The sequence below is a fragment of the Mchenga conophoros genome, linkage group LG17 (genome assembly GCF_057382185.1).
Source record: "Mchenga conophoros isolate Kocher_MC1m ecotype Shallow Benthic linkage group LG17, M_conophoros_male_GT1.1, whole genome shotgun sequence".
NCBI lineage: Eukaryota > Metazoa > Chordata > Actinopteri > Cichliformes > Cichlidae > Mchenga > Mchenga conophoros.
Genome location: NC_140542.1, coordinates 16,695,374 through 16,718,978, shown reverse-complemented (window position 1 = coordinate 16,718,978; position 23,605 = coordinate 16,695,374). Strand labels below are relative to the sequence as shown.

The 23,605-nt window shown below is 38.1% G+C and overlaps 1 protein-coding gene across 1 annotated transcript in view; it reads right to left on the bottom strand.

Moving 5' to 3' along the window:
* Window positions 1-8,020: 8,020 nt before the first annotated feature.
* The window catches only part of arhgap39 (Rho GTPase activating protein 39), a 57,998-nt gene continuing 42,413 nt past the window's right edge, over window positions 8,021-23,605 (bottom strand). The window contains exons 7-11 of the mRNA XM_085251503.1: window positions 22,494-22,567; window positions 21,321-21,520; window positions 20,556-20,647; window positions 20,230-20,399; window positions 8,021-15,906 (exon numbers count right to left, since the gene is read on the bottom strand). Of these exons, the coding sequence (XP_085107629.1) occupies window positions 15,712-15,906; window positions 20,230-20,399; window positions 20,556-20,647; window positions 21,321-21,520; window positions 22,494-22,567 (731 nt within the window). The 3' untranslated portion in view covers window positions 8,021-15,711. The remainder of the gene's footprint in view (window positions 15,907-20,229; window positions 20,400-20,555; window positions 20,648-21,320; window positions 21,521-22,493; window positions 22,568-23,605) is intronic.

Here is a 23,605-nt window from a genome sequence, read left to right as displayed (position 1 = left end):
AAAGCCGGAAGGACAACAAACTGTTGTAGGCTCGATCTTTATTCGTCCTGTTCAATGAAGCAGAGTACCTGTTGAGTTCACTCTGTTATTAGTGACATTTCTTTATTTGAAATTATAAAGTGAAGAGTCAGTCATTCCAGTTCAGTTTGTACAGTAGACATACCAGGCAAATAAGAGTAACAATTAGCAGTACAAATAAAATATGAAGGGTAAATAAGAACGGGGGAGCGATATGAGAGACTTCATAATAGCTTTGTACTTGAAAATTGTATCTGTGACAGCTAATTTGTTGCTGTTATTGGTGACATAGCAAACACCCTTCAGTAACCATTCCGTCATTGACAGGAAGCTCAGTCATGCTTTTCAGTCTTGAAATTGAGCAAAAAGTAACAAAAAGTAATATCAATGACACCATGGCACTTTGTAACAAAAGGTGTGGTTGATTGTCCCGATGAAAAGGTTTTTTTCCCCCAATTTTTTAAAACGTGTTGATAGATCAATAAGTTTAGAAATTAACACCACATAATGTTGATTTATTTAGACTATGAATATAAACCAATGACTATTTTGAATTATTCAATTACTCAGCCAACCTTTTTGCCCGTAACCAAACTGCAGGGGGTGCAACAGGGCCTCTATGATGTCTTTAAAGTAGCTTAACACCAGGAAAAACTGTGACATCAGAATATCACTCTTTTTATCTTAGGATAATTGTAAGAGCATGTTCTCTTCTCAGGAGAAATTGCCGCCGGCGTCAATGAGGTTGTTTTGCGAGTGTCTCCTGTCACAGATCTTCAAAGAAATCACCCCAGCCCTCACTCCAAACAGCTGATAAGAGTTACACACCCGCCCACATCTATAACATTCAATTTTATTTTGTTTATACAACGCCAAATCACACCAAAAGTCGCCTCTATTCGCTTTATACTGTAAGGCAGACCCTACAATATTAGCCACATGTATACATGTGTTAACATTTATTAGAACATATATATAATGTATTAGACCATTAACAATGGTCTTTGAAAACCTGGAGAGAACTTTAAAAAAAATTACAGTAGTTGAAAGTCTGGCCTCTCTTATGCAAAATTTAGAGAAATGATGGATGAATGATGACTCAAGACTTTTAAGTTTAAAGAAATTTAGAGGATTAATCTATTACAGAAAAAATGTAGGTCATGCTCATAATTCTAACAGAAGTCTGAACAACTAACAATCCATCAAACAAGAACAAGAAACTAAATGAAAAGGTAAGGGTTTTTTGGGTTGTTGTTTTTTTTTTGGGGGGGGGGGGTGTCTTTAGCCATCAGAATTGTTGGGAACATATTGGTCCATTAGATTGACCTTTGTTATTTTATTTTATTTTATTTTATTTTATTACAGACTGCACAGACATGACTGGGGGAGAGGAGAGAAAGAAAGAAAGAAAGAAAGAAAGAAAGAAAGAAAGAAAGAAAGAAAGAAAGAAAGAAAGAAAGAAAGAAAGAAAGAAAGAAAGAAAAACAAAAGGGAAGAGGGACAGTGCGAGACAACACTTAAAAAAAAGAAAAAAAATCACCTGGACCACCTGTTGAGAGAAAAAAAGAGGAAACAAGCAAAAAGAGAGCAATACAATGCAGTGATGTGCCCGTGGGCTCTGCCAGTAGGCAGCCATGCCAGAGTGGACCGAGCACCAGGCCCAGAGGCCCGAGGTCCGAGGTCCGAGGGCCCCCCCAGCCCCCAGAAGACTTCCGACTGAGCCACGGGCACCCAGCCCCGCCAAGCAGCCACCGGGAGTGAGCCTGTACATACCTGAGCACCCAGCCCCGGGCATCGAGAACAAGCAAAGCACCAACGCCTGAGGGCATCAGCCACCAGCAGGGAGTGTGGTGGGGTAGATAGGCCCCCATACCTGGGAGGGCCTGAGATGTTCCCAGAGAGGCGAGTCTCGAACTGGGAAGAGTTTCATCCATCTATTTTACGTTTTTACATTTTAACAGCTGAAAATATTTAAGAATGAAAGCTATCAAAAGAATGTAAAATCCAACGTATCCATAAAAATCCTGACTTTTTTTACCCTAATGACAAATATTGCCATCTTCTCACAAACAGATGTAAAAATATTATATAATAATACTTTTTTTTCTTCATTTAAAATCACACAGTCTTTTAAAAAACACTTCAGCCTGAGGTCCAATCAAGTAACAAGGATTAAAACTTACAAACAGAACAGCTTATAAACTACAAACTAAAGGTTCTTAATGCTGTAACAAGTAGAGGAAATTATACAAACAAACTTTTGTATTCTAATCTCCTAAATGTTTGTTATTGTTGTTGTTGTTTAATAATAATCAGCTCATGAATAAATGCCACTACTTTGAGTCTGTATAATTCAATTACCGAGCAATTTTCATTTTAATTCAAATCATTTAATTACTGAGCCTTCACTTCCATTCAGTGAGCTTTGAACATGTCTTTGGTCCACCTGTTGTTCTTTACGATACTAACCACCAGTTTTGGACTTTGACTTCAGTTCACAGCAGCCGCTGTTGGCAACCATCATCTCATCACCCGTCAGCTTTAGAAAAGGATCCCTAACCATCAAACGTGATTCCCTGTCAGCAAGCTCGGTGATGGCAGGAATGAAGAGCTGATAATGATATTTGATGATTTGAAAATCAGATTTTATATAAAGGATTATATGTATTTATGGCAAATAATATGAGTGTGAAATTTAAAAATAAACTTGACTATCATATTATTACAAGGTTGTTATTGTGGATGTCCAAACATCTCTCTTGCCAACATGAAAGTTGCAGAGAGCCCTCTAGTGGAAAAATTATGCAAGATCAACATGTTATAAATGCTCATACCAATAGATCGGCAAATGGCTAATAGAAGCCTCGACCTTGCCCTATTTACTTCACAGTTTTTAAGATTGTGGCTTTGTTTTTGTAAATTAATAATGTTGAGGTTTCTCTCTTCATATTTCACTGAAGTGCATAAATGAATACTAAGAAAATATTTTTTAATATTAAGTTTCAAGTTAATGTCTCCTTTTCCTAACCCTCTCTCAGCAGAGCTCCCCATGGACAAACTGACAGCTGAACTCCAGACAGATCTGCACTTCATGATACTTTTGCTGAAACAGTCTCCATATTTCATCTCCCTTCATGTGGCTGAGATAAGTTACCCACAGGCTTCTCTCAAAGCTGGTTTCTCACCACTTTGTCAGGTAATTTGGCAAACAACATGACAGTTCACAAGTTTGAATGAGCAGTTTGAAATTACACTGAAAATAACAAAATGTTCTCCTCTATGTGAGGAAAGTGTTTGCTGAACAAAACTGCTTTAAGCATTCAAAGGACATTTTGTTCCTTGCTCATGTAGATTGGATTTCTAGATAATTAAAGACCCAAACTTGTAATGAACTAATTGTACTTACATGTACTGTGTTTATTTACACAAATAACTTTTCCTCCCTTGCCATAAGATGTAAGAAACAACTTTGAGCCACATTCAATGTATTTATCCCAAAAAGTTGATTGTGTTTGTCTGGACGTAGTGTTTTCAATGAGAGAAACATTTTGTCACTCATCCAAGTCACTTCTTCAGTCTCAGCTACTGCAGGTTTCCCCAACCTTATGAAAAGTACTTTTGCACAGTAACTGAAACTAGCACCACTGACAAACACGGGCTGTGATGTCAGTTTCTTCATTATTATTATGCAAATTGTCATGGCAATTGATCAACAACCATTGATCAGTGGTCATCATGAGCATTATTCAAAGAGAGTTGGGGAACGCCTGCAATAACAACATCATAAGATGGTGACAGATGTACCCTTAGGCCCCCTCATTGATTCAGAGAGGGTCTTTCCCTTTTCACGTAAATGGCCTCCTTGACTCTGCACTCAGACCAGCGTTCCTCCCTGTCCAGGATGTTACATCCTCATCATTGAAAGAGTGTCCACTGGCCTGTTGGTGTGAATAGACTGAAGAGTCCTGGCCTGACGAGGTAGCTCTTCTGTGTTGTGGCATCTCCTTCGCCAGAGGTTGTTTGGTTTCCCCAACATATAAATCATGGCACTCAACAACGTGCACTATATTACTCTGTTTGTATCAGGGGACAGCATGTTTTGGGGGGTTTAAAAACCACAGAGAAAATGCATCTCAACTGTTTCAATACTTCTGACATATATGGGATCACTAAGGGTTTTCGCTTTTGCAGCAGTTGTCCTTCTCTCCTGGATTGGCTGGGGCTTTCTTTAGGTGCCTTCCCAGCTTTGACAAATGTCCAGCTGGGATAACCACATTTACTCAGGGCCTTCTTTATAAGGTTGGGGAAACCTGCAGTCAGCTGAGACAGAAGAGTTCCTAGGATGAGTGACGAAACATTTTCCCCACTGAAAATGCTACGTCCAGATGAACAGAATCAACCTTTTGGAATCTTTAAGAACTTTAATCAGATGTAAAAAGTCATACACAAGTTGTACCTTTACTATAAAAAACAAAAAACAAAAAAGGCAATGTTGACAAACTGAACTTTAATTGCAGGATAGTTCTAGGATATTTTACAGGATATTTTATGTAACCAATTTTATCAAGGGCAATTTATTTAATTTTAAAGAAAAGGAAAAATTGTAAAAACAAAAAACAAACAAACAAAAAAAAACCCCCAAAAAAACCAAACAAACACAAAAAACCCTGAAACGATCAATTCTAAACTGCTGCTAAATATACCCACCGCAGAACCGCAGATTAATTCTTTCCCTAGCCACGCAGAATGAAATCCCTTTGAGGATGGAGAACGCCAAAAAAGTTCCCAAACTTCCTCCAAGTTCCAGTCCAATATAGGAGCGATGAGTAGAGCAAATCCCCAAAATACTAAATCAAATTTATACTCTACAGTGGATTGAAAAAGAGAAGCTAAATCCTCTGTAAAATCCAGTGCATATTTCAGGGTCTTCGACTCTTATGCTCACTTTGACGAAATCCTGAGGAAATAAAACGTAATTGTTTTTATACAGTTTTAAATCCTGTTCTTCTCCCCATCAAATCACTCGATTCAGACTTTTCACATATAATTAAAAGAGTTTAAAAATGAAAAACACTTTATTACATATTGTGCTTTTTATGTTGTAATTTAACATGATCTAAAAGTTTATTTGGTGACACAGAAACAGAGTATTTTAAAACTTTACATGTAGTTTGGATCCACACAAGTCTATATGGTCTTTGTGTAGCCCTATTGAGAAATGCCCACAAAAAATTGGACACATCGGCGTAACTTTGTGCTGAACATTGGGGGGGGGGGGGGTCAATATCTCTGTCCAAATAAATAAATCTGGGTAAATTCCCAGACGTTTAAACCTGCAACTCTTTTGCTGGTGAGTAAAGAAAATCAGCAGCCTACTTATGCAAGATAATTCATAATTTTATTGGGAGGGGGGTTATATTGGTAGGGTCTGATTATTGGGGGTTGTCATAACCCCCCTAACCCCCCTGGAAATTATGCCCCTGCACCAGACAATGGTTTGTACTCACTCAGCATCAGCACCACCTGACTTTGATGGGAGAGGTTGACAGATAAAATTACTTCATGATCACTGCAGCGCAAGAACAGTGAAATAATGAATTAAATTGTGAAATAATTAATAGTTCGTCAGTTAAAAAACATAGGAAATGAATAAATGAATTATAAGGAAATGAACTGATATTTAATTACTTAAATATTAATTATTTCCCATATTTATTAATTAATGACACATTAATGAACTAACTGGTGATGTATTTATTCAGTTTTCAGTGCTTGTGGCCCTCCATATTTAAATGAGATCCAATCCAACTTTGAATGATGATTCAAAAGCTGTAACATAGATTAGGGGATTACATGTAAACACTCTCTTGAGCTTTAAATTTCCATTTTATAAAAGTCATTTACTGAGCACTTGCACAAAAATCTCTCATCTTCCCCAGCTGTGCAGGCAGCTGTTTTGTAACAAACTGCACAGAAAAGACAAAAGGCAATGTGGTGGCTGTCGCTGTAGGTGGTAGAGCAGGTCACCTCATCAGGTTGGTGGTTTGATCCTCATCTCCTCCAGTGTATGTAAATATCTTTGGGCAAGACAATAATCCCAAATTGCTCTTCGATGCCTCCATCAGAGTATTTATTTTCTGACCGTTTTCTTCTTCCCACATTTTTACACAAACATATATACTTTCTACTCCTTATAATTTAAAAACTGACTCCTTAATTTATGTTTAATCCATCCGAGGGAAGTTTTTATTTTACGTCGCTGCACACCGTCAACCAATAAACCGATTTGAGCTGAAATGGAGGGAATAATTACACAGAAAAGGCAATCCTATTCATGTATCTGTCACCAGGGCTTATTGCATACAAACAAGTGAAAGAGGCAAAAACACAATTTATGCATCATTTATAGCACTGTGCTCAGGGGTTAAAGTGGGATAGAACGACTGCAGATGGTCACAAATTGTTGTTGCGGTACTTCAGCATCTACCTAGCACTACAGAGTAGCAAGCATTAAAAGCAGTAACATTTGTTTTTCAAATGCAGCACTTTTTGTCAGCTCATCAAATAACAGCAAATACACTCATTTATGTGCAGTTTGTTGAATACTTGAATACTGTTCATGCTAGCTAATGTAATGCTGTATTTCTCAGGGAAAGAAGATTGTGAGATAACTTCACTCAGAGAAAGATGGAAGAAAGACAGGAGAGGAAGAAAAGAGCTTAAATGTAAAGATAAAGATAAAGTTGTGTTTTGTTTATGTTGTAAAACCTCCTGCAAAACAAACTGAGGTAACTAACTTTGTATTATTCCAATCAAAAGGCAGTGTCATCCAGGATAAACTGGTTACCTTTTTATACTGTTTTGAATTTACAATAATGCATTGTGTTGGACTGGTGCAAGTAGGTGTGGTGTTCATGGTCAGAGTTAGATAACATCTAGTATAAGGAGAGCTGAAGATTCACTTTATTCAGTGAATCATCCTTTACAAAAACTGTATACTGTCTAGCATAAAGACAGAACAAACAGTTGGGAAAGGAAATTTTAGAGGATCTTCAGTGTTTTGGACAACCTTGAACACATTATTAAGGATATATTAATGGGAAAATGTTGATATATCCAATCTTGTCAGTTTTCATCATGTGTTTATTTAAAAGCACTTGGTCCTCCTTGAAACACCCTCTACAGATAAATGGATATAGTCCAACCAGCTCTGCCATCATGTCACCATCAGTTTTTCACTGTGAAAATTCAACATTTTATATTTAAAAAATATATTGTTGTATTTGTAACTACCAAGCTCCACCGAGAGTAGTTAAGACTTTGAGTGCTAGAGTTGTAATATAGTATAATTAACGATAAAAGCCAATCTAACATTTAGACTCAGTTACTCTATACCATTAGGAACTTTTATCTTTTACATTTGGACAAGTAATATTTCGTGGGTATTACAGGTATAATAGGAATTTTTTGATACTTTGTATCATTCTTATAGCATTCTTTTTCTGCTCTGACTTTGTGCAGCTCACACTTCATTCAGCCTGTTGCTGTGAGATTTAGGATGCATCGCACTAAAGATGTTCTACGTATTTTTTCGTTATTCCGTTGCCCTGTACTCATGATGTGTAATGACAATAAAGTTAAATCCGAATCCTTTTCTGTGTTGTGCTAGTTGAAGAATGGAAATCCATCATGGTAGACTACGTGAGCAACACGTGAAGACAGCTAGGAAAGAATAAAATATTTCATGCACGTATAAAGTCAGAACTTTCTAGAAAGTTCTTTTCTTTTTGCCAGTGCAGGGTGACTGTGGTCACTAACTTGGTATGAATCCCCAAAAAGCCATATGACAGCATACAGCATGAGTCCCTCTCAGCTAGAGATTATATGAAGCAGTGATCCTAACAGTCTGAACCAAAATCAGTCTCTGCTCTGGGCGTTTCAAAAGACGCATGGTTATAGAACACTGAGTGTTCTGCTTTATAATGAGTTGTGCAACAACATATTAGTTTGCCATATGAATTGTTTATTAAACCAGCATCTGTTACACTTCCAGAGTCTCCTTTAAGACAGAGTGTGAGTGACAGTGGACAATTAGATACAAATGAAAACCTGGAGAGCTGAAGTGGAGAGCAGTCTTCTGTTCATCTTTGTTTTATATCATCTACACTGACCACAAATTCATTAGTAGGAACTGTTAGAAAACAGTTTTCTGAAAGCAGTCAGAAAAAATGGATTAAAACGAGCTTCCTCTTATTATTGGATTTTTAGATCTAAATACTAAAACATGTATTTAATGTAATTCAGCTTGTTTTTCTAATGTCTTGTAAATTCAAGACAGTTAAGACCCTACTTCTGCATGCTCACTGGTTGATTTACTGGGTCGATCTACAACCATCTTTTCCATTTAATACAAACACACAACATGAGTCTGGTCCTCCGTGAGGATTTTCACCTACTAAGTGGTCTCAAAAGAAATCAAACATTTGGTTGTGTTCATACATACACACAAAAAATAGCTGTCGTGGGAAACAAGTTTAAGTTTTGTCTATGATTTCAACGTCTGACAACTTTAACTCTTAAAAACATTTAAGAGTTCACTGGTCACATGTGAGAAGTGTCAGTGTTGTGACATCTGACCTGGATGGGGAGCACTAGCTCACTACTTTTACTGTCTATTTTAATTGTTTTTTTTCCCCTCAAAGGTTTAGTTGAGTTTTGTTATAAGTTAGGAGTCTTTAGAGCTTGAATGAGGAACTTCATCTCACTGTGTCATCAAGAAACAACTTCAGCTAAGCTGGTTTCTTATGCTTTCATTTCTCAATGACAAAAAACATACAAGTAGATTACAAACCACAAATGTGTTTTTAATGAATTAGTGCATTTTGAGATTTTGGTTTGTTTGTTTACACACCACGTCTTATTTCAGACTGAAAAACTTCGCTGTACTTTATCTGTTGGATATTGTTGCATAATTAATGAGAGAATTCTTTACTGGGAAACAGAAAAATTCGGAAATTCTTTGTAATATAATAATAATAATAATAATAATACATAAAGTCTTGTAATACTTCAAACTATTTTTTCCTAGATCCAAAGACACTTCATTTCAAACATACCACAGCACTTTGAGTCAACTCCTGTTTACAAGTCCTGATTAATAAAGCACACCCTCTGTCAGTTCTTAGGTTTACATATCAAGACAGAATAAAACATCAGGTAGTTCTTACCTGGTTTTCTTAAAATTAGTTAAATGCAACATCAGATGAACAACACATTCACTGTGTAATTATATATTCACCCCCCAAAAAATAAACTGCAGACGCGGTGAGTAGAAAAATTAGGTAGACTGCATAATTTTAGAGCTTTTATCAGCAATAATTTGAAGTAATCATTTTCTGTATGACTAGAGTGGAGTAAAAATTCCTCCACAATTTTTACATTTTGTCAGTTAATTTTTTCCCCGTTCATTGCGCTTTGTGGGCATTCAACTCTCATCTTCATGCCGTAGCATTTCAAAGTCTGTTGTTGACCTACTGGTGTGCTTGGGGTCATTTTCATTGTTGCATAACTGAAGTCTGACTAAGTTTTAGCTGTTGGACAGATTTAACCTCACATTTCACTCAAGAAATAGTTGGTATATAAAGGTGTTCATGGTAGACTCAGTGACTGCTCAACAAACCCAATGATCACCCCTTGGTGTTTGTTGTGTCTCCATGTGTGGCACTGTGCATTCAGATACGGTTTTTAAAAGCTAGGCAATGCTGCCATGTTATTTTGAGAGAGAGCAAATGGGCTGGTACTTAGTGTTTTTTAAATACATTCAAAGCACTTTCTACGACAAATCATGCCTAAGCACTTTCAAACATTCACACACACTGTGGTGGATGTATCCTGGTCATCTTGGGGTTCACCATCTTGCCCAGTGATGCTTCAGCAGTCAACCAGTTGCTTTAAGATAATTGCTGATTACTTTCCTCCTTTCAATTGTGTTAACACAATGCCAAGACTTTTATAGGGTTGGTCAAATGTGCTGATGAGCTGCTACCAAGTTGTTGTTTTTTTTGTAGGGACAAGGTAAAAAACTTGGGCGTGTGGTTCGACATGGTGCTCTCTTTCGAGTCTCATGTAAAAGAGATAACAAAGACCGCCTTTTATCATTTGAGAAACATCGCCAGAATCAGACAAGTTTTGTCAAGCGACACTGCAGAGGTTCTTGTCCATGCATTTGTGTCCTCACGCATTGATTATTGTAATGCTCTTCTTTCTGGGCTACCAAAGAAAAGTTTTAGAGGTCTACAGATGGTACAAAATGCAGCTGCTCGCATTTTAACAAGAACTGGGAAATTTGAGCACATTAGCCCTGTACTGAACTCTCTTCATTGGCTACCTTGTCAGGTTCGAGCAGATTTTAAGGTCCTGCTGCTCACCTACAAGGCTTTAAACAGACTGGCACCTTCATACCTCTCCGACCTTTTACATCTTTACGTTCCATCCCGTGCTCTCCGATCTCAGGACTCTGGCCTTCTAAAGGTTCCTAGAGCCAGAAAAAAGACTATTGGAGAGCGTGCTTTTTCTTTTGGTGCCCCGTTTCTGTGGAACACCCTCCCTCAAGATATTAGGCAGGCATGCTCTGTTTCCGGTTTTTAAAACTAAGCTGAAGACACATTTGTTCACCCTATCTTACATGTCTTAATTCTATGGCTTTCAGTTTTAAATTTTTACTGTTTTTAACTTGTATTGTGTCTTTTACCTGTATTGCTATGTATTGTTTTTATTTATTTTTTATCTTTTTAGTTTCAAATAGTTGTACAGCACTTTGTTTGAAAGCGCTTTATAAATAAAGTTATTATTATTATTATTACCTTACAGAAAATAAGCCAAAATGGAAAACAGCGCGTACAGAAATTATGATGCATTTCATATATTGTAATGATCTAACGAATTAGACACCCTCGGATGCCCTTTACTAATTAAGAAATGCTAAGGACCAGAATCTTTTATTATGCCCTGACATGTAAAACCTTATAATTTAAGGAGGGTATACTGTCTTTTTATTGTGACTGTATATTTTCCATAATTCAGAGGTAGTTTCCCCAATCATGCTCATGCCTCAAGCTTCCTTATTTGGAAGAAGGGGAAATGAATTTTTATTTAAAAAAACAAAACAAAACAAAACATGTTTAGCTTGAATTAATAGTTGACTGACAGTACATTTAAGTAAGCTTTACTTAGAAATTGTGCAGCTAGCCCTGCAAATGGTGACCTGTCCATGGTGTGCCTCTCACCCTGTGAGAGCCAGGATAGGCACCAGCCGCTGTCTTAAAAGTTAATATCCTTCTCTAGACAAATGACTTCTCTGGGCTTTAAAACACTTTCTGTTTTTTAACAGGTGGTAGGTAGAAACCTGTGGATGTTAGAGGAAATGAGTTAAAATTGCCACTTTGATTAATGTAACAAAAGGTACACTTTAATTAGACTTAAATAAAGCTGAAAAAATCTCACCCACCCTGGTCCTTTCACAACAATCTCTATTACATATGGTGCCTTTTTATCTGTTTTTCTGTACATACTTCTTTTTACATAGTATGTACAGTGACAGTGTACATTTGATCTATGTGGAGTGTGTATTTCTGAGTCAGTGAGCTTTATAGACACACTATGACTTTCAGCTGTATTATGGAAAGAAACACATCCAAATTGAGATTCACAGTCAAACATCACCATGTGTGAAAAGATACGCAGACACACTTGTGCAATAACACAAGCGCTCATCTTCGGGAGGCATTAAGCAAATATCCTTAAATAAATACAAAATAAATTAAATCATATAAAAGAATGTGTTAAAAAATAAAAAAAGAAATTCTGTTACATATTAAAACAAATCGCAAACACAAGTAACAACAGTACTTGCTCATAGACAAAGAGCACAAAGAGTACAGATGGCTACAATCTGTAAACAATTATGGACAGAAGGACAAACATGCATGGAGACAGACACATCCACATGTCATCAGTGTGTAGAAAGGACTAGTGGACCTAAGGTGGTGGTGGATGAGGACTTTTTCTCTGGGATGGGAGTATTATGGAAGAGCTGTCACTTCTCACTTCCTGGTCAAGAGGTATGGGCTGCAGTGCTGTGTTTGACAGCATTATTGGCAGTGCTGCTATCAGCTGCTTTCCTGGATGTGTTGCTCATAGATGGCTCGGGACTAACTGAACAGCACCAAATTCTATGGTAGAGTGAAAGGACATGAGCGTTTCATCAAAATTTCCAGAGTGCAAGGTCATTTACATTTTTTCCACACCAGAAACCACTGAAGGTTACTATTTTGCTCGCACTATAACTGTGTACAAGTTTTACTGTAATTGTATGGTGATAACATAGCCATCGTTGATACAGGAAGAATTAAAATATTCTCCCAGTTACACAAATACCTGCTTAAGGCGAGACACTACCGTTAGTGTTTTTGTGTTATTTTGGTTTCATAGTATGTCTTCTTTCAGAATAGTGGAAAGAATACAAAAAGATATACACATTTAGATTTATTTTTCTGCACTGGACATTTATGCAAATGTTTCACAATGCAGAATTTCTCAAATGTGAGTTCTCTCAGTCAGATACCGGGCAACTCAGTGTTCAATATTCTTTGAGACATGCACAGGAGGAGCCAGAGATGTATCCACCAATCTTTCAGATAGACACAACTCTACCACCTGACACACAGCTGCCACAACTACAAGCTGTCCCAGGTGGGCTCTCATCCATGTACTGACCAGACCAGAAGTCGAGCTTATGTGTGCTCAGGGTGGAATCGCCTCATGCTATCAGTAGTGACACTGAACCTAGTGTCTGTAATATACAGTGATCCATACACTGCTTAAAAAAATTAAAGGTACACTTTGAAACCACATCAAGTCAACTCAGTGGGGAAAAAAGTCATGTTGGGTATTTATTTTAATATGGACTTGGTAATGGTAGGAATTGAAGAATGCCACATCATTTGAGGGAAATAAAAATTGTCAACATATAGAAGGCCGAATTCAAAGATGCCCCGAAATCAGAGTTTAAAAAATGATGCAGCAGGTTAGTCCATTTCGCAGAAATTTCATTGCCGCAACTCAAAATGCTGCAGTATTTTAATAGTTTGTATGGCCCCATGGCCCCCTTAACACCATTGAGGCATGCTCCTAAAGAGAAGACCGATAGTGTCCTGGAGGATCTCCGTCCAGATCTGGACCAGAGCATCAATGGGCTCCTGTTTTGTGTGGACTGAAACATAATGTCCCAGAGGCGTTCTATCCTTCACCCACCAACAACTGGGGAGGAAACCAGGACCCACTCCACCAGCGTAGGGTCTGACAATCGTTCCAAGGCTTTCCTCCCGATACCTAATGGCAGTCAGGGTTCTGTTGCCTAGCCTGTAGAGGTCCCTGTGTCCGTCCAAGGATATGCATTTGCAGACAGTCACCACTCACCACCAAACTGGTCATGATGAACAATATTACAGGTTCTCCATGGCTTCTCCAGACCCTTTCATATCTGTAACATGTGCTAGTGGTGGACTTGCAAATTCTGGTATTCAATGGCAAATGCCAATCGGACTCCCTGGTGCCAGGCAGTGACCATAGGGCCCACTAGAGGACGTCAGCCATCCTCATGAAATCTATTTCTGACTGTTTGGTCAGAGACATTCCCACCAGTGGCCTGCTAGAGGTCATTTTGTAGGGCTTTGAGTTGTCCTACTGGTGGATCTCCTGGAGTAAGTACTTGTCTCCTGGAACCTCCAGACATGGCAAATTTTCTGGCAATGGCACGTATTGATGTGCCATGTTGGTGGAGTTGGACTACCTGTGCAGCCTCTAAAAGATGCAGGCATTGCCATTGTCACCAATAGTGACAATGACCTTAACCAAATGCAAAACTAGTGGATATAAACAGTCAGAAAAGACAAGGAGGGGAAAAAATGTCATTCACCTGCAAAGCCATTCCTGTTTTGGGTTTTTTCTCACAGACGCTCCTCTAGTGCACCTAGATTTAATGAAATGTTAATTGAAGTAACATCAAAACAATTGATACAACCTTCTCTGCTACTTAATCTGACCAGCTCACTGTCACAGAAGTTGGTTGACTTGATGCTATACTCTGATTCAAAAGCATCCCTTTAATTTTTTTAGAGGACTGTATATGAGGAGATTGAGCTTTTAGTGTGCAAGATTTCTTTTAACCATTTTCACTTTGTTCAAATGTGGAAACTCCACTTTAATAACCCTTTTTAAACAGATTCAGGGCTTTCTATGCGTCATTCAGAGTCTAGTTTGTGATAAAGTATTGCAGAAGATGAAATAGTTGTCTCCTGAAAAAGTATTCTCCTGTACTGTCACTCATCTTACCTGGTCTGACCTTTAGTTCTTTAATTCCAGACTTTTCAAGATCTGCATGTTGGAAGTAACTTGTTATGTTAACATTTCTCAACAGTGAGCCACATAAACAGCCAACTTTTTTTCATAATGCGGCATACAAAATGTTTTGTTCAATTCAGACCTCATGTGTAGCACGTACTAACAATTATAGTGATCAGAGCAGTCACATCCAAAAAAACAAGGAGTCTGTGAGCTAGTGTTCATGCTCTCTTCACAAATTGTCTAATTAGTCAGAAAGGTTGTCACATTATCTTTTTCTTTAAAACGACAGGTGTTTAAATCATGTTTAATTATTACTTGTTATTAAACCCTGTCTTTCTTCCACAGCGTCTTTTGTTATCGCTCACTCAGCTCTGTTTTTTCCCTTTACTCCCAACCAGCTACAGATGGCTGTTCCTTCTACCAGAGGGTTCTTCCTCCTCAAAGAGATTTTTCTTCCCACTGTCATTAAGTGCTTGCTCTTAGGGGGTAGCCTGATTGTTGGGAATTTCTGTCTATCATTGTAGGGTCTTTACCTGACAGTATACAGTGCCTTGAGGCGACTATTGTTGTGATTTGGTGCTACATAAATAAAATGAAATTGATCTGTGTTTGATTGTTGCAGTCACACACAATGCAGCACGCAGTGTGTTTGAACAGCAGCTTTGTTCTCACTGGCAGCAAACAAAAATTCAAAATGTTTTCAGCTGCCATAACTTGACCCGATCCCTGTGCCGATGATTTTTACTGCTCTATAACTGCTTGGACAGTACTGAAGATTGCAGAAAGTGGAATCCTCTGGGACACTGGTGTACGCTGAAGTAGGAAAACACAAAGGAACATTATGTAATAAGCAACAAGGAGTCAACCTTTGAGGTCAGAACTCCAAGAACTAAAATGAACCTTTGAATCTAATGAATTGAGATCTTTCCTAAATCCCTCCTATTCCTCTACCCTAAGTGTATACTGTAGAAATGTATGTGAAGGCACACACTGTATTGTCATGTGAAAACCTTGTAACGCTAATATAAAACACAAGTGTTAACTACGCCTGGAGAAACAGAAAAATAGCAGTTTCATCTGAAAATGCTGAATGGACATATTCAAATCAAGGCAGTTTTCTGATGCTTTTAGGAAAGTAAACACATTGGAGATTAAGCATCCAGCAGCAATAAAATGTGTATTTCGATGTTCTTGTGCTGGACAGTACTGAAATGTGATGGAGCAAGTTAAAGGGAGTGCGGAGGAAGCAGGAGTGAGTGAGTATGGAGGATGACTGTGTGCAGCTGGGGGTTATAGGATTCCATCCATGAAACTGGTGTCTAGCCGCTGGATGAGCACCCGGATAAAGGACATCTCCTTGCGAGTATTTTCAAAGATGACCCTAGGATCATCAGACTGGCAGCGCAGACAGTTGGGAGCCATAACCATGGCCAGGTTGTTCACATCCATTTTGGTGATGGCCACATTAGCAGGCTGGGCAAATACCTAGACAAACACAAGGAAAGATCTCTATCTAATAAATGCAATAACATTTCAAGGTCTTAAGCATACTGTGATGATCTGGCAGGCATAATATTACAGTGCTGGAAAAAGATTATGTTTTGTGTTTCTCTAAAGCTCATATCTGATCATGGTCATTTAATTTGGCAACACTATGTAAATGTGACTCCCATTGTGCTGCAGCTTTTTTGTTTTAACAACAGTTCTCAGCTTTTCAGAACTGTTGAGACCAACTGCTGTAATTTTAAAAGCCAAATGTTTTCAGATTCTTTAAATAAAATGTCATAGTATTCATAGTTTTCCATAGTCTCCTTTGTTGTAGTTTCTGCCAAAATTCACAACACATTTTCAGTGGTAATAGATCAGTTTAGTGTGGATTGGTATTAAGATAACCAAATATCAGATATGTTACTCAAAACTGTTATACATCATTATATATCATTCAGAAAAACTTGAAATGTGCACTCTTTATAAATGGTTGTTCTTGTCTCAGTGATTTCCACAATCACAGAACAGTTGTTAGAGAACAGTTTTCCACTCAGTCCATCTCAAATAAGCTTGGGCCCAGGCAGAACACACCGTTTCTGGATTATACCTGTTGCAACACAAATACTCAAAAGTAGATGATGAAATAGCAAAGTTCTTTGCAGGTTTACACTAAGAATCATTAACATTATCAGTCTTTTATCTGCTCTACATACATTCTTCTTTATAACTCACCCGCTCTCAGATGCTGTTTTAATATCCAGTCACGTTCAGTTCAATTCAACTTTATTTATTTGGCAGCAAATCACAACAACAGTTGCCTCACGGTGCTTTATTTATTCATAACCAGGACTAGGGAGGGGCATGTACGGTGGGGATGGTAGGTGGTAGGATGACAGATGTTGTGAAGGAGGGCGTGTCCCATTTTGACCTTGGGACTTCCAGGTCACAGATGTTAGAAGTGAAGAAGTTTCTCGGATGAGAGAGGTGAAACGTCTTCAAGAAACTTAAAGAAGTTCAGACGCTTTTCTTTCCAAGCTCCTTAGACAACCCAGAACATAAGTCCAGAACTACCTCAGCAAAAAAGAACAAGATGGTAAGCTTGAAAACATGGAGCAGCCAGCACAGCCTCCAGACTTAAACCCCATCAAGATGATTTGGGATGAACTGGACAGAAGAGTGAAAGCAAAGCACGCTACAACTGCCAACATTTATGGGAACTTCTACAACAGATAGGGAAGAAGCTTCCGAAGAATATTTGATTTCTATTGTAGACAGAACGCCACGGGTGTTTTTAGCTGTTACATCTGCCAAAGGTGGCAACTTTGATGAGTCAGAAGTTTAAAAAACATTTTGGTTTATAAATTGATTTCTTTTTTAACTCCAACTGCTTATTTGTACGATGCTTTCATTTCAGAGTGCAATGAGACATTAAACTCCATAATTTTTTAATTAAAACCTAGAAACCTGGAAACCTTTTACCAGTAGTGTATATGATCATATTTAAGACTGAAACAATAATTAATGGTAGGACTTCTTTGAGCAGTCTTGTGGGAATGAGGTCTAAAAGACTCATTGATGGTTAGGAGGAAGTAATGACTGAAGTTAATTCAGAAAGATCAAGAGGAGAAAGAGTCTAAATACATATCAATGGTACCGAAAGTAGCTGGACATAATGTTACATCAGTAAGATGGTTATGAATATTTTTTTATTTAATGTTTAAAATTTTATATCTCTGACTCTCTCGCACCTGGAATCATCCGTCCCTCTTCTTCACCATTTGGTGTTTCTTTTTGGTTGAAAAGAAATACAAAACTCTCCATCCCTGTATTTATTTCACTGGTCTGAGAAAAATCACAATTTAAAAACAAATACCAGTTTCATTTGTCGTCTTCTGAACCAGATGGTTGGCTTGATGGTTTTGGAGAACAATCTTCTCCAAAAGTATCTGGTAATGACGTTCAGTCTCACCAGCGTCCCTTCTGTGTTTAGGGGCTCTTGTTAACAGCATTCTGTGAGATTTCCTTAACTACTTCACCTTCACCTATCTCAGTGACATCTTGATCTTCTCAGAGTCAGTCCAGGAACATGAAAGCCTTGTCTGACAAGTGCTTCAACAACTTCTTGGGAACAAGTTCTACGTTAAAGGTGAGAAGTGCGAGTTCCACGCAGAACTTTTGTCATTGCTTGGTTTCATTGTGAAGAAAGGACAAATAAAGGCTGATCCAACAACAGAGGCAGTAGTTCTCCCATCTTTACTTCTAAGAAACACTCTCTCTCTAAGGTACTTTTTATACCCAGTCATAATACTGATGATTAACTTGATTACTTGCAAATGTTCATCCTTTCTAGTATAACATACTTTTTAAACCTTTTGTTACCCCTGTGCCAACCTTCTTGAGGTGTGTTGCTGCCATTACATTCACAATTAGCTAATATCTTTATTAAAAGTGAAAAACGTGTCTAAGTTTGAACATTTGATATATTTTATATGTTCTATTGTGAATAAAATATGGGTTTATAAAATTTGCAAATCATTGCATTCTGTTTTTATTTATTTCACACAGCATCCAAACCTTTGTGGATGTGGGGTTGAAGTATAAGTTGTGCTAACATGTCTCTATTCAGGTCATAGTAGTCTAAGGAGTCTAAGGAGCTTGGAAAGAAAGCAACTTCTTTAAATTACTTGAAGACGTTTCACCTCTCACGCTTCAGTTATAAAGTCCCAGGTATTTAAATCCTAGTTAGGGTTCAAATATACGGACTACAGAAACCACCCATGCTTTAACTTGAGATGCAATCCGGACTGCTTCCCAAGAGATTGCACCTTGAGTCTACAGTCAAGGGACAAGAGCTGAGGCAGATCTTATAGAGAGCAAAGTAAGTAAGTATGAAGAGCACTCCAAAGTGAGATCAACCTGACCCTGCAGGAACTCACAAAACTTCTACCTTCTCCCATTTCATAAGAGGTTTGTGGACAAGGCACAGTTGGCACAACACACGAAAGAGAAAGAAAGACAACTCCAGAAATTCCAACACTCCAAACCAAAACTTACTACTTTCAATTAATGCCCAGACTAAAACGGAAAGACTTCACAACCAAAGACAGCCAGGTACGTCAAGCACAACTTATCAAGCTCAGCTTTACAAATCTGATAATTTTACCATCCAAAAACCTTTCTGTGCGCACAAATGTCTGTGCAGATAACCATTTGTAAATCTTAGTTTACGCTTGTGGATCATATCGTACACATTTGCAACCCTTTTGAGGCAAGTTGTGTATAAATGACCAGTATTTATTCAGGTTTGGGCATACATATTTTTAAAATGGTTTCATATGTGGTCAAATTGCTTTGTATTTGAGTCTGAATTGAAGCACATGCTTGTGAGTCTTCAAAAGTTAAACACAAATCACTGCACGCGTTCATAAATCTTCATTTATGTTTGTGGACCATACTGTACATATTTGTAACCCTTTTAAAACACCTTTCTCTTCTATCTGCCAGAACGAAACGTGTACGGGACGGACAGGACTATAAATCCCACTTCAGCTGTACATCTGGAAAATGGTAAACGGTAAACGGACTGGTTGTTACACAACTTGCCTCATTCACCCATTCATACAAGCACTTTTTGCTATGCTTGTTCTATCTAAGTGTTTTCTATCTATCTACTATTTACACACATTCATACTCTGATGTATGCATCAGAGAAGAACTTGGGGTTAGTATCTTACCCAAGCATATTTGGCACTTTGACTGGAGCAGCCTGGGATCGAACCACCAACTTTACAATTAGCAGATGACCTGCTCTAAGTAAAAAGGTCAGTCTTGGGATGATGCAAAGGTTCAAATTTTGGATGGAGAAGACTGATGTTTTGACATAGAAGAAAAATAGGCCATATATGTCCACTGTGAATGACCACCTTTGAACAGAGTGGGTGGTTTATGCCATCAGCTGTCAGCCCCCTACAATTCAGTCTCGAGATCCCTTCCCAGGTGCCTAAACTCATGTTGCATGAGGTGATCTCAACAGGTCACATGACAGGGTGAGGCAAAGTCTCACACTGGTTTCACCTGAAACCAGTGTAATGACCCATACCTTTTTTCACACACTGGCAGATGTGCATGATTAATAGTAAGTCAGGTTAAGGGACAGTCCCCACTAGGTTTAAATCCCTGGGATTTTCCACCATTTGGTTTTAGAAATTAAGAAGCCTCTTCGATGAGAGGTGGAATGTGTTCAAGAAATGTTAAAAAGTCCACTCGCTTTCTTTCCAGCTCCTTAGACAAGCTGTGCTAACCTGTGCATATTTGTGTTACCTGTAGGAATCGAATGAGATAGCAGAGCACCAGTTTGTTGATATGTGGCAGGCCCAGCACCACACCGACAGCTGCTTCTGGGTTGTCATAGTGAGTGATACACTCCTCATAAAACTCGTGAGGGATAAGCGGTTCTTCGAGCTCCCTGTACCAAAGTTTCAGCAGAGAGGCTGCAGATACAGAAGAGGACACCAAGTGAGACTTCTAAGAAAGCACTTATTCAGGAATGAAAGTCATTTGAACATCTCATACTACTGCAGGCGGATCATATCTGGGCTGCAGAGACACAGTGTTCAGTAGCACTATTCAACAGTGTGTATGTGTACCAGGAATGTGTGGGTCTTCCAGTCCTGTAGGGATTTTCCATTGATCCACTTGCAGCTTGAGGGCATTGACTTCATCTATGTCCCCTGGTACTCTGGAGATCAAATATCACAGGATATTTACACTTCCGGCCCTCTTCTTATGCTACATAGTTGTTTTGCATAAAGAGTGTGAGAACCAGAAACACAAGGATGTACAAGAGCTTCATCTCAGACATGCAGAAAGCAGATACAACACACACAACCTGCTGACCACATAACTGCTCACAAAGACTTGTAGCAACTCTTATAAAAACACAAATGTTTCTTCATCATTTTTGAAATGCATTAAAAATATGTTGAAAACTGACACATAATTGTGGCTAGAAGAGAAATCTGATATCCAAATGTATGTATTAAAAGATTATATGTCATTAACTTGCCCAACTTTGCACTTCTTTCCTTTGAGTTTTAAACTGACTGTTTGTCAGCCCTTAAAACTTAACCTGGTTGCAAACGTGGTTGCAACATGATGCAACATGACAAGCTCCACATTTTGACCAAGACTTATGTACTTTAAGAGCATGTGACCAAGAAATTATTTATAGTAAGATTTTGCATGGTTCCACTAACTAATGACACATTAAATAGTCATTAAATGCTTCACAGAATTTAATGTCTGTAAAGCATTAATTTTATTTTGTTTCATTTTTTTCCCCTCACATCTGTTTTCATACTGTGCAGTCTTCTATCATCTATTTGGTCCCATTAGCTCCCTTCCTCACTCACCTGAAAATGCCTTCTGTTTGGTCTCCATTGAGACACAGAACCTCTTCAGAGAGGCGAGTCTGTACCCATGGCAATTGGCGGTCTGGATATCGCTCCTTCTGGAGTGCCATGACCTCCTCAAGGGAGGACCCAAACATGGAAGGGTTGAAGATGGCGTTCCTGGCATGCTTGATTTCCTCTATGCAGGGTTTCTGCACACCCTGAAAAAGTGTGACAGAAACGCACACACAGACACACACAGATAAGTTACTGCAGGGCAGCTGAGGCAGAGCTGAGAGCATTTTGAGTACTAAAGGAACATTCAAAAGTATCAAGTATTAAGATGTCAGTGAAAAAAAATCCACAAATATAGTTAAACAGTACTTGAGCGATTATGGATTTTGGCGATCTCTACACGTCAACCATGGGAACATACTTTCTTCTCGCATGAGTTTACTTTCTAACTCTCGTCTGGATTATTTCCTAGTCAGCAGCTCACTGTTGAGTGACATTTCAGACACTGAAATACACCTTATACCTGTCAAGGATCATGCTCCCTTGTCTTTAATTCTAATACATAAGTAGGTCATTCAGCCAAGTAAAAACTGGAAATTTAACACATTATTGCTTATAAATGAAGATATTATTAAATATTTTTAAAAAGAGTGGGCTTTATATTTAGACTATAATGACCTGCCTGGAACATCAGTATGTGGTCTCTGGGAGGCAGGAAAAGCTGTGATGAGAGGAAAAATAAGTTCATTCTCATCTCATCAGAAAACAAATATATATTCACCACAGATGAGCTCATCTAAACACAAAACTGATCTGTTTCTTGATAACATAGCCCTTCCAAAATTATTAGACATTAGGTTATAGCGATCAAGGGTATAAAATGTGTAATAAACCTTCTTAAGAGCTTTAGATTATTAAATAAACTGGCTGAAATGTACAGTTCTTCCAATTGCTCCTTCCATTTCTTCCTCATTAATAGTCAGGTATTGTTTCTCCTAGGCTTACAGATTTAAATACACTAAACTACATACTACATATTTATGAATATATTTATACTCATAAATATCATGTCTATATGTTCTTCTTTTGCAGGCTGCATCACTGAAATGAACATTTGTGTCAATAAAGACTAGGTTGAAAAGGGGAAGTAAAAACATGTGGACAGACGGCGCTCCGTACCTTCTTGGCTCCAGTGAGTGCAGCTTTTGTCAGTTTCCTGTAGCAGTATTTAGCATAACTGCTAATGGCCACACCTTGAGCAACAGAAAAAGACAACATATTAACAACATTAGGAGACTGTTTTAGTTGTCTTAAATTGATTCATTAGCACGACAACAACTCAAACATTCTTCCAATCTGTGGAGATTCTGTATCTCACGATGTCAATCACTGGTGTTGGATTACCATTTTGTAGATTTGATTATGGCGCTTTGGCTGTTGCCATCTGAGATTTGAAGTAGGAAGTGTCCATATGTGGATGACAAGGTGGAGCTGGTGAATAAGGCTTCAATGCTCAAGCCAGCGCTCAATATATGTACATCAATGATAATTTGCTTTGGAGAACCACTTCTAATTTCAATAATTGCTTAGGCAATGGCAGCAACTATTACTGTGTTTTGAAAAAGCAAAATGAAATAAAAACTTAGTACAACAACAGTAATTGTAATCTCTGACTAAAAGAGAGATGGAGCATCAGTTGTTTATGAGAGACTTTAAAAATAGTGCTGAAAGTAAATCTGACAGCCATAGTGACTGTCTGTATTTTGTTGCAATTTACAAGAGGTCACCCAAGGGAAATAGCACAAGAAGTTATACTCAAGCTAAGGCTTTGTTACAGGAACATTTTGGAAATGGATCGTCAATGAAACCGAGCTCGTTAAATCAGAGGACGTTAAGGTACTTCAGGACTACAGTTTACTTCTTAGAGAAACGGTAAATGTTAAAAGAACTGATTCCTACTATGGTGCCAAAAAATGTTTGCCCCCTTCCTGATTTCCTAGTGTTTTGCATATTTGTCACACTTACATGTTTCAGATTATAACCCAAGTAAATACAAAATGCAGTGTTTAAATGATGATTTCATTGATTAAAGGAGAAAAGTTCTGCAAACCTGACTGGTCCTGTGTAAAAATAGTAATTGAGTTCAGTTTCACTAAACACACCTGATTACTGGCAGAGCTGTTAAATCAAGAAAACACCTAAATAGATCCTGTCTGACAAAGTGCGGCAGACTGAAAGATCTCAAAAAGCCAGACATCACGCCACAATCTAAAGAAACACCTGAGAAACAA